Source organism: Vitis vinifera, chromosome 13 (assembly GCF_030704535.1).
Source record: "Vitis vinifera cultivar Pinot Noir 40024 chromosome 13, ASM3070453v1".
Classification (NCBI taxonomy): domain Eukaryota; kingdom Viridiplantae; phylum Streptophyta; class Magnoliopsida; order Vitales; family Vitaceae; genus Vitis; species Vitis vinifera.
The window spans coordinates 21574228-21584037 of record NC_081817.1 but is presented as its reverse complement, the minus strand read 5'-3'; the positions used below and the strand labels follow the sequence as shown (position 1 = coordinate 21584037).

The 9810-nt window shown below is 30.6% G+C and overlaps 1 protein-coding gene across 1 annotated transcript; it reads right to left on the bottom strand.

Annotated features, from left to right (window-relative positions):
* Positions 1-5870: 5870 nt before the first annotated feature.
* On the bottom strand, positions 5871-9487 carry LOC100259089 (protein MAINTENANCE OF PSII UNDER HIGH LIGHT 1). Its single transcript, XM_002266549.5, has 3 exons — positions 9038-9487; positions 7162-7296; positions 5871-6393 (listed from the first exon to the last, which is right to left on the bottom strand). Exons 1-3 carry the CDS (start codon positions 9470-9472, stop codon positions 6082-6084), a joined length of 882 nt encoding a protein of 293 aa, XP_002266585.2. The 5' UTR covers positions 9473-9487; the 3' UTR covers positions 5871-6081.
* Between the last annotated feature and the right edge of the window lie 323 nt (positions 9488-9810).

Sequence of the window (9810 nt, the reverse complement as noted above, 5' to 3'; positions counted from 1 at the left end):
CAAATGTTTTCATAGCAGAAAAAGGGGGGATTTTGATCATTATTATTAGAAGACATCTACACAAATAAAAAAAAGAAATACATTAATAAACAACAATAATGTATATTTTCAATTAATATAGTTACATTAAAAAAATAGAAAGTACACCATTAAAGTTTAGAATTCCTACCATTGCTAGACATTCTACATTAAAAAAATATCTTATTGAAATAATGAACCTAAAAAAAATGTTAAATGACTAAGATGAAATATAAAATAAAAAAACAAAGGAACTACACATTAATAAAATGAAAAACAATACAAAATTTTATAAGAAGTTTACCACCAAAGCTCATCTAACAGTCACAATTTTTAGAGAAAGAAACAATAAAAAGTATCAAATAAGGGCATAATGACTTTTCAATTCACATAAAGCAAACCAACATCTCTTTCCTTCCCTTAACCTAACAACTAAACAATATTAGGTAACAAAAATATGTTTCCATATAAGAACAAGAAACAACTCCAACACTCAAACATATTTATGTTTAAGCCATGCAATTTGATCAATTGGGTCTTCTAATGCAACAAACATCTCTTTATTTTCCTTGACAACCATGAACTATGTGGCTTTCATATATAACTCAAAGTCATTCTTCACTTCAGGCATGCCACGTATAATTTTCATCACTTCAGCAATGCTACAACCTGGCTTATCTCCTCTAGATGAGATAGAAGACCTATTCTCCACATCACTACAAATGCGCTCTAACTGGATAGCCACAAGCTCAAATTTGGTTTCATCTCGTTTTCTCTTTCTTCTTCCTTCATTCTTTTTTTCCATAGAAGGTTGAGAAGTAGCTTCAAAACTATGGGAGATAGTATCAAGTGACAGATTGCAACTAGAGTTATCTTGGCCTTCTATTATATTATCTTTGTGTTCCCCCACCTTAGATGAATCATCAACATCTTGTCCTACAAAGCCTTCTGATGGTGCGCGCCTAAGCTCCTTCACCAATAGCAATAATATCTTTGAAAAGTATGTCTAATTGCTCAACATTTTTCAAGCCTTTTGTTTTAAACTTTATTGCTTCAGGATTCTCCTACAAGAGTATTTAATTTATCATATTTCATAACCAATGTATAAATTAATCAAATAAATTTAATGAATAAACAAAACATACCTTCAATTTCTTGTCCCACCATTCATTGCTTGCATTGATGGTTTGTCTTATAGGATCCCACCCAAGGCCAGTCTCTTTCCCAATCATGGTATTCCAAAGTTTTTTAAGAGAACTCCATTTATTCTTAAGTTGCTTATATTGATAGTTTCTTCCAGTCAAATTATTGAAGGCTTTTACCACATTTTTCCATCCCAACTTGCTAAAGTGACTATTTGGTCTATTTCCAGCCAAAGTCTCAATCACACAAACTTTGATAAAAGCATCCATTGCAATATCATCCCAATAAGCCTTGCTTTGTTTTTCACTTTCTTCACCACTTGGTTGTTGTAATGGTTGAACTACATTGCTAGACATCCTCTATTTAAAAAACACATATTTTAGAGAAATAATAATTTTCAAACAAAGAATCACACAATTAAAATGAAGAATAAAGAAAGAATTAAGGAACAAAACATAAAAAATATATGGTTATCTAGTGTAAACAATGCTTGGTATGATAAATTTTTTAAATGTAAACTCAGTATTGAGCATCATACAGGCAGATTCTGTAAAGCATAATAAACAAATAAGAAAAAGACTGTTTTGTTCTATGCATAATACATAATAAACATATAATAAACAATTATTATATGGTTTCCTCTTTTACTTTGACTCTTAATGTTTTGTTCTATGCATAATACATAATCTATTTGGATGTTGGTTCTTTAATGCATGGAACATCAAAGACTGTTTTGTTCTAACTATGTAGGGTATTTTTAGACAGAGGAACGTAGAACTGAAATAATATTTAGCTTGTTAATAGTTGTATAACGGGTATTGCCTATATTTGAACTTTTGTGCATATAAAAAAGGCATAATGTCTTTCAGTGCTCTTCTAACAAAATGTTTGGATTCTATTTTGGTGTCTTACTTGTTGTGCATATCACACTGGCAGAGTATATTGCTCCTATTATAAAAAAAAAAAAAAGTATTTTTTTGTGGAAGGGGTTGAAGAGATTCTCTAGTATGTGAGGTTAAAATTGGGCAAGCAATTGGGAGAGTGTAAGGCTTGAGCGTGATATGTGGCCTGCATCTCAGAACTACTCACCAAGTTGTTGTACATGGCAGACCAAAGGTGATGGATTATAGAGGTCATTAGGAAACTAGAGATTTGTGGAATTCAAGGTTCATTGGAAACTTCCTTGAGTGGCAGTTGGAAATTGTCAAACCCTTCATGGAGCCTTTACACAATATTTTTCAGGAATGAAGTCATGAATGTTAGGGTATGGAGTTTTGAGATTGGTGATTATTGGTGAAGTCATTCTTTAAGGATTTGTTTCATGGAGTGAGGGAGATTATTCAAGAATGGGATATGAATTGGACCAGACCCATATGTCATGCCACTCTCCTACATATGCGTGCAAGAGTTTTTTACAGCGCAATATAGAGAAGGGATGCAAGTGATGCGGCAGAGCAAGAGGCGGTTATTATTAAAGCAAAGAAAGGAGTTTGAGTTAAGATGGAAATGATAGAAATGCCATTCAGGGTTTGTGTTACATTAAATTAAAGAATGAGGTTACTGTTTGGTTAGCGGGATACAATAGAATATGATTTATATATTATAGGATATCATATCTTATTAGATAAGATATGATTTCCATTGGAATATGATATCCTTGAATATACATATTTTATGGATATAATATTTTAAAATAACATATCGAATGGGATGTTTTATATTATATTATATTTATATTTAGTTTGTGAAATTAATAAAAAAATAATATGAAATATATTATTTTTCCACGTTTAAAATAAAAATTATATCACGTTCAAATATTTTCTATTTTAAAAAAATAAAATTTCTTTTATGTTTAACAATATTTATGATTAAAATATTTAAGCATTACATTTATTTTATTTTATGTTATTTAATATATAAAAATATTTTTATATATCATATATTAATATTATTTTATAAATATTTTTTTGGTTTTCTTTTTGAATCGTAAATTTAATTTATAATATTTATTTTATTTTATAAGATGAATATATTAAAAATTGATAAAATAAATAAATTTTTTATGCATGAGATATGTATATCTCATATATTCCCATGAGTTTAACATATCCCATATGAAAGGGATGAAAAATAGAGGGTAGATAATATATCACACCACTTATCATATCACATGTTTGGTTAAACATATGATAAGATAAGTGATGAGATAATTTATCCAGTCTCATTACTAACCAAATATAGGATAGAATATATTATGTCTTATCTCATACTATATTGGGCTAATCAAAGATAGCCTAAGAGTATCTAAATATTTCAAGAAATGAACAAAAATGTGTTTTCATGCACTCATAAAAAATAATTGTAAAATAGGGGCTCTTTAAAAATAATTCAAATTTCATATGCTCTTCAGTTAAAGAAAGTATTTAAAATGATCAAATGCAATACTTATACCATGAAAATGTAAGTACTTGGATGGTCAAATATACTACAATTGATAAAAAAAAATGCATGAAATACTAATTATTTTTAAATAACTCTTTAAAATTTATATTTTATAAACTTAAGTTCCTATTTTGTGATTTTTTATATATATGAATGTATGAAAACACACTTTTCCCTCCCCAAACATATTCAAAAATTAGTGAAATATCGACAATATTGTCGATAATCGAAAAATCAGAGCAACAAAATTTTCATACCATATTTCGTGTCGGGCCCTCTCAACAGGCAATATTTCGACGAAAAATCGTTGATATTTTCCAATATTTTAAATCATATTCATATCTAAGAAAAATTTTTGTGGTCTTTCAAACCAAAGCACACAACCCGTCTAGGAATTAAAAGAATGAAGTTTTACATCAACAAAAATTCCTAAACTTCTTTTAAAATGTACAACTAGATAATAACTTACATTCAATCTCATGATATTAGTTAATATCATATATTCATCCCTATGGACATAAGATGAATAACAAACCCTGCAAAACAAAGTTAACATATCCTATAATAGTTCTAGCATGTTAAATCCTAACTTAGGGTTCTGATACTAATTATTGATAATCTTTGATTACTCAAATCCCAACCTTGGATTGCTTAGGGTGCATGTAAACTATTCTTAAGAATATTCTTAAAGATAACTTGAAGCATACATACATAAAAACCTTACATTTAGAGGTTTAGTGGGTTTTACCTTAAATATAGATGTTCCCATGTTTGATCTTATCGATGAAGATAAATTACACATGTCGTAAAATGTCACAAACCCAAAATAGTAGTAATTTTTTTTAAAAATAAAATAAAATTTGAAAGTTTTTAAATATAGACATAATATTTATTGATAATGTAAATAATCAATTATTTATTTTAATTATAATATTCGCTAAATTTATCCAACAAAATATCATTAGGGACAAGAGAAAAGGAAAAAAAATAATCTTTCCTCTTTGTATTTCTTGTTATCCAAATCATGCTTTAATTTATCACACCAATAATCAATTTTTGTAACTTATAACAGTTGATATGCTTCATTTGAATATACTTCTTATTTTTTATTTTTAAAATTAAAACTTCCATAAAAAAATAAAAAATCCTATAAAAAATGTAGACTTGCTTAGTTTTTTAAATATTATTTTAAAATTTGAAGTTGTAAAATTGTTTTAATAACTATTTTTAATATTATTTCTTGTTTTTAAAATAAAAAACAAAAACAAAAACAAAATCAAGAAGTATATCCAAAATAGAAAGGAAAATGTTGTGATACTATAATGGTACCCATCGAATAAAATATTTGGACCATTGAATATGCATGATGAAATATAAGTTATCGAAAAAAATGCAAATAAATGATGTCAAGGCATAATAGTACAAATAATTGAAATTAGAGTACAAACAATAAAACCAAAATAATATATATTACATGGTTTATAGTGTCTTTATGATAGATACTGAAACAATATATTTAAATACTAAGTTTTAATGATGGTGTTATATTTATATTATGACATTTAAATAAAATTTTTATCATTTCCAAGCATATTTAGTTACTTTAAAAAATCTAAAATAAAAAATATTAAAATTTTCTGAAGTGTTAATTCATTCACTTCCCTTTAAGTTTCGACTAAATACATCTAATCTTTGATGATTTGAAATTTCATCAAATACCTCTCCTATCTTTTTTATTTTTTATTTTTACTCACCTTCCCTTATACTCAAAATAAGACAAGTATACGATGAAATTTCAAATCTACATGGACTAGATATATTTAGTCAAAACCTCAAGGAAACTTAATGAAATTAATCATTTTCTAAAAGTTTCATAGCAAAAATTTTCTAAAAATTATTAAAAATTTTATAGTCATATTTCTTGCTATTATTGGAAATTCTTTTGAAAATATCTTTGAATTTTTTTGATAACTTAAACAAAAAAAAAAAAAAACAACCTAGTTTGTCAATGCTTTAAGCATTTTCGTTATTTTATTTGATGAATTATAAATTCTTCTTTCCTTTAATAACTAATGTCAAAATTGCTTTACTATATTCAATGATGTACTCAAAGCACTGTTTCTAAACCATAAAATTGATCTCTAAAAACCTTAAGAGGCAATAAAAAGATCAAAACAAACACATCCTTATAAATTGCATCAATCAATGAATAACATAAAATAAAACCATCCATCAAAAAATGCAAATGCAAACTCACCAGTCGATTTGGTAAAAAGGGCACAGAATTATATTTTCCATTCATGTGAATGAATTTTTTTGTTCCTCTGATATTAATATATCTTCAGAACTGCAGTATCCCCCATGTGTATATATATTCTCATCATAAAATAGATATACATTCGTAGTGTAGAGGCAAAATCTTCCCTTAGTTGTTATGGTTGAAAGAGAAAGCCCACTTGAGATGCCTAAGAAAGCTCAACCTGTGATTTCTGGGGCTGAGATTTCTGGCTGTACAGGTGGAGAGGCTTCAGGTTCTGTAGGCACTGAGGCTTGGACTAGCTCTGCTGATTTAAACTTGTTGATGTAGTAAGAAAGGGATGGCCCAGAGTAGTCTACTGTTGTCTGCATCTGGGGTGGGTTCTTGCCAACCAGCAAAAGTACTAATGAAGCTGCAGCGACTGAGATAGCAGCTATGCCAGCACTGACTGTTACTGCGCTTCCTGATCCATCAGAAGAAGAACCTGCACTGCCCGAGCTGAATGCACTTTCTGCTATGTAAACTGCAGGCTGCATAAGTTTGAAACGTTAGATGGAGGGATTACAAGTTTGGAGTTCTTCCATGATCTGTCAATTGGGAAAATTCATTATCATGGGATGAATATGAGGTCTATGGTCTTTCTATCAACCACAGATAGACCTATTAATGGTGGTCTAATGGTTAAGGTAATGATTCTTAGGACTTGGGAGAGTTTGGTATGATTTGGACATGCTATTAAGAGCAATATCAAATATTGCCTGAACTCTGAAACAATCACAGAAGTCCATCCTTATATAAATGATTTATACAGGAATAATGGAAATTAATCAGCTCAGACTAGACCCAAGTGCAAATAATAAGACCTTGCTTATAGATTGTAAAACAAAGAAAACAAATAAGTCTTGGTAAAGGAAAACAAATAGAAACTCCTATCAAGGAGTTCCGTCCGAATCACTGGCCCTTCTCTGCCACTCCTTGGACTAATGTCTGAAACACCTTAAACATGATCATGGCCTCTAGACATGACCCCAATGTTATAATAGATTCTGTTGTCCATATCGATTACTTTGCTAAAACCATCATGTCTATCTCAATACTTGTACTACCCAGAAAATTCGCCCTGAAGTCAAAAAACTTTTAAACAAATAATTGCAGAACCTTTATTTTATCCCTTCAATCAATAAGCAAACTCTATGGACATTGAAACACTACTTTTAATTTGGCATGATGTTTCTTGTAGTGAAAAAAAAAAAATGTAAATAGAAGCCTAGGAGATTAGACATTCTGAAGCAACTAACCTCAACCGAGTATATGTTTGTTTGTCCAGCAGTGTCCTTCTCAACATAACCTGTCCAACCCCGCTTGCGAGGTGGAAAAGTTCCAGCCACTTTGGTCTTGTCCCCAACTACCCATTCCATGCTCACCTTCCCAACCTGTTTTAACCACAAGCAAAGCATTAGAACTCCTAACTGGTGAATGTAAGCTGAATAGCCATTTTGTAGGACAAGATTCATGCAGAACCCTGGAAACCAAATGCACTTGAACCAAAACAATTGCATGGTCAAGGTAGTTATAAGAAGAAGAGGGTCATCCATAAAACTAATTCATCATTTTCCATATTGAAAAAGAAAGAAAGAAAAATTAAACTTATCTTTCCATATTCCATAGGAAACTTAGATAAGATGCAAAATCCAGGCCAAGCACCCACCAAAATAGCAAGTGCTGATATAGCTCAAGCAGGTACTGTTGCTTTTGTGCACCCTCTTGTTAGGCACTTCTAATTAATTGATCTTTACCTATAAAAAAAATAGTTCAAGCTGGTGCTGCTCAAACTTTGAGAGGTGCTCTTGTTAAATAGAAATGATACCATCATTCCATACAATCAATACTGACCATGGTTGAAATCAGATGTAACAGATGCTACACAATGGGATGTCGACCCCTGATTTGTAATTTTTTATTTTTCCTACAAGCTAAACCCTAGTTGGCCACAGGAATATGTGGTGAAGTTTAATTCGGACAAAACCAATTACCAACAGAAACAGCCATTTTTTCCTCTCATAGTGTGGGTTCCCTTCCTTTTCTCTTTCGATTTTTTTGTTTGGTGGGGAAGAGGGGGAGACATCTGAGAGAAGTGGAGACAAGCACTCACTAGGAACTTCTCTCAACAGAAGAAGTTATGAGTTTGAAACAACTATCTTATGCGCAAAGAGCAACACAATAATGGCCAGGCAAGAGGCCTGTGATCCATGGTCTAGATTAACCAAACTAAGCTTTGCTCAAATGTCTTACCACCTGATTGGTGGAGTTAGGACCCTGTTTCTCTTGGTTGTCCAAAAGGCAACAATTTTCTATATAGTGATGGCTGCTCCTCCACACTGATAAACATCAAATCTAGGATTTTTTTGAGAACGTTTTCAAAAACAATTCTCTGGTAACAATCACAATTATTTTCAAAAATAAAATTCTATTAGACAACAGTTTTCTTGGCTTATTCTGTACGAAGTTACTGCACTATTTTCCATATTTTCAGTTGTTGGTTCCTCTGCTTTACAAAAAAACTGAAAACACTTCAAATTTTTCCAAATCTTCAATTGTTGGTTCCACCACTTTGCAGAAATATCGAAGACGCTTCAAATTTGTTCCAAAATTCTCAAAAAAATTTATGTAAATTATAAAACGTGTTTTATGAGCAAGGAATTTCTACATCAACCCCAAGATTTACAATACTTGCAGCATAACTGATACCTTCCTTGAATATTTGGTCTAATTCCTCCTAATAAAGGCTTATTTTTTCAAAATTCAGACTGAGATTCAGCAGTCACTAGAACTGCAAAGTTCCAATTAAGCCACCACCACTGAAGTTCCAAAACAATTTCATGCCAAAGCAAGAAAATTCATCTGAAGCATTTCAAAGAAAATTCTCAGGATATTACTAACCTAAATTCATCCCATCCATCCAGCGACCTCTGAATTATTCAAAAATACCCAAATGCCAAAAAACAAAAATTTCCAAACCCCATCAAGTTATTGCATTTGGATTCCCAAGAAAAACATAGAAACACAAACGAAACAATAAAAGAAGTAAATCTACATACTATTTTTATAACAAATTTCCCACACCCACATTTTCTAAGCAACCAAAAAGAGAAAAAAAAAATAGTACAAAAATACCTCCTTGTCAGGAGCACATTCTTCATCATTGCAGTCAGAGTCATCAGAGGAAGCTCTGACTCTGAAGAGCTCACAGCTTTGCTTCTTAGTCTTTTGGTGGTTATTCAAGAATCTAGGAGAAATGAAAGTATAACAAGAATTGGCAGAGAGCATAGACTGTAAAGTAGAAGCCATTTGGATGAAAAAGAGCAAGAATCGGTTAGTGGGACTCTTTTTTTTAGGCTTGGTTATGGGTTGGAGTGTGTGAGAAGGAGAGAAGGAGAGGACTGGGTTAGGGAGGGTGGAGAAGATATTTTTGTTTATTTTGGCTTTTGGGGTTTTGGGTTTTTGTGTATTTTGATTTTGGATTGGTGATTTGTGGTGGAATTTGAATGGACCCTTGAGTTGGTTTTGGGATGACCACAGTTTCTGGGAATGGTCTGATTCTCTACGCATCTCAAGTCCAACACCCTTTTCAATTTGCAGTTCCAGTCAACTATATATATATATATTGTTCTTTTCTCAAAATTGACATGGTAAGTACATTGTCTATTTGGGTTTTATTTAACATTAGTAATTTTTTTATTTGACATAATTATGATTCAATTAATCTATTTATTTAAAATCAAATTTTAAATAAATGGAATATGGGTTGAATTGATTATGGGTTATAATCAAGTTATTCAATATAATTAATAAATAGATGGATTGAAGTCAAAGGGTTATGTAGATTTATGTAAAAATCTATTTTTAAAACCTATAAAAAATGTGTCAAGTTCAAATTATGTTAGTAA

What these genes read in the sequence shown, in the direction of transcription:
- LOC100259089 (XM_002266549.5), bottom strand. Translation starts at nt 9,472, where the DNA reads ATGCGTAGAGAATCAGACCATTCCCAGAAACTGTGGTCATCCCAAAAC. An exon ending in AATGTGCTCCTGACAAGGAG is followed by an intron (nt 7,297 to 9,037) that starts GTATTTTTGTAC and finishes TGGTTAAAACAG; the next exon opens with GTTGGGAAGGTGAGCATGGA. An exon ending in CAAACATATACTCGGTTGAG is followed by an intron (nt 6,394 to 7,161) that starts GTTAGTTGCTTC and finishes AAACTTATGCAG; the next exon opens with CCTGCAGTTTACATAGCAGA.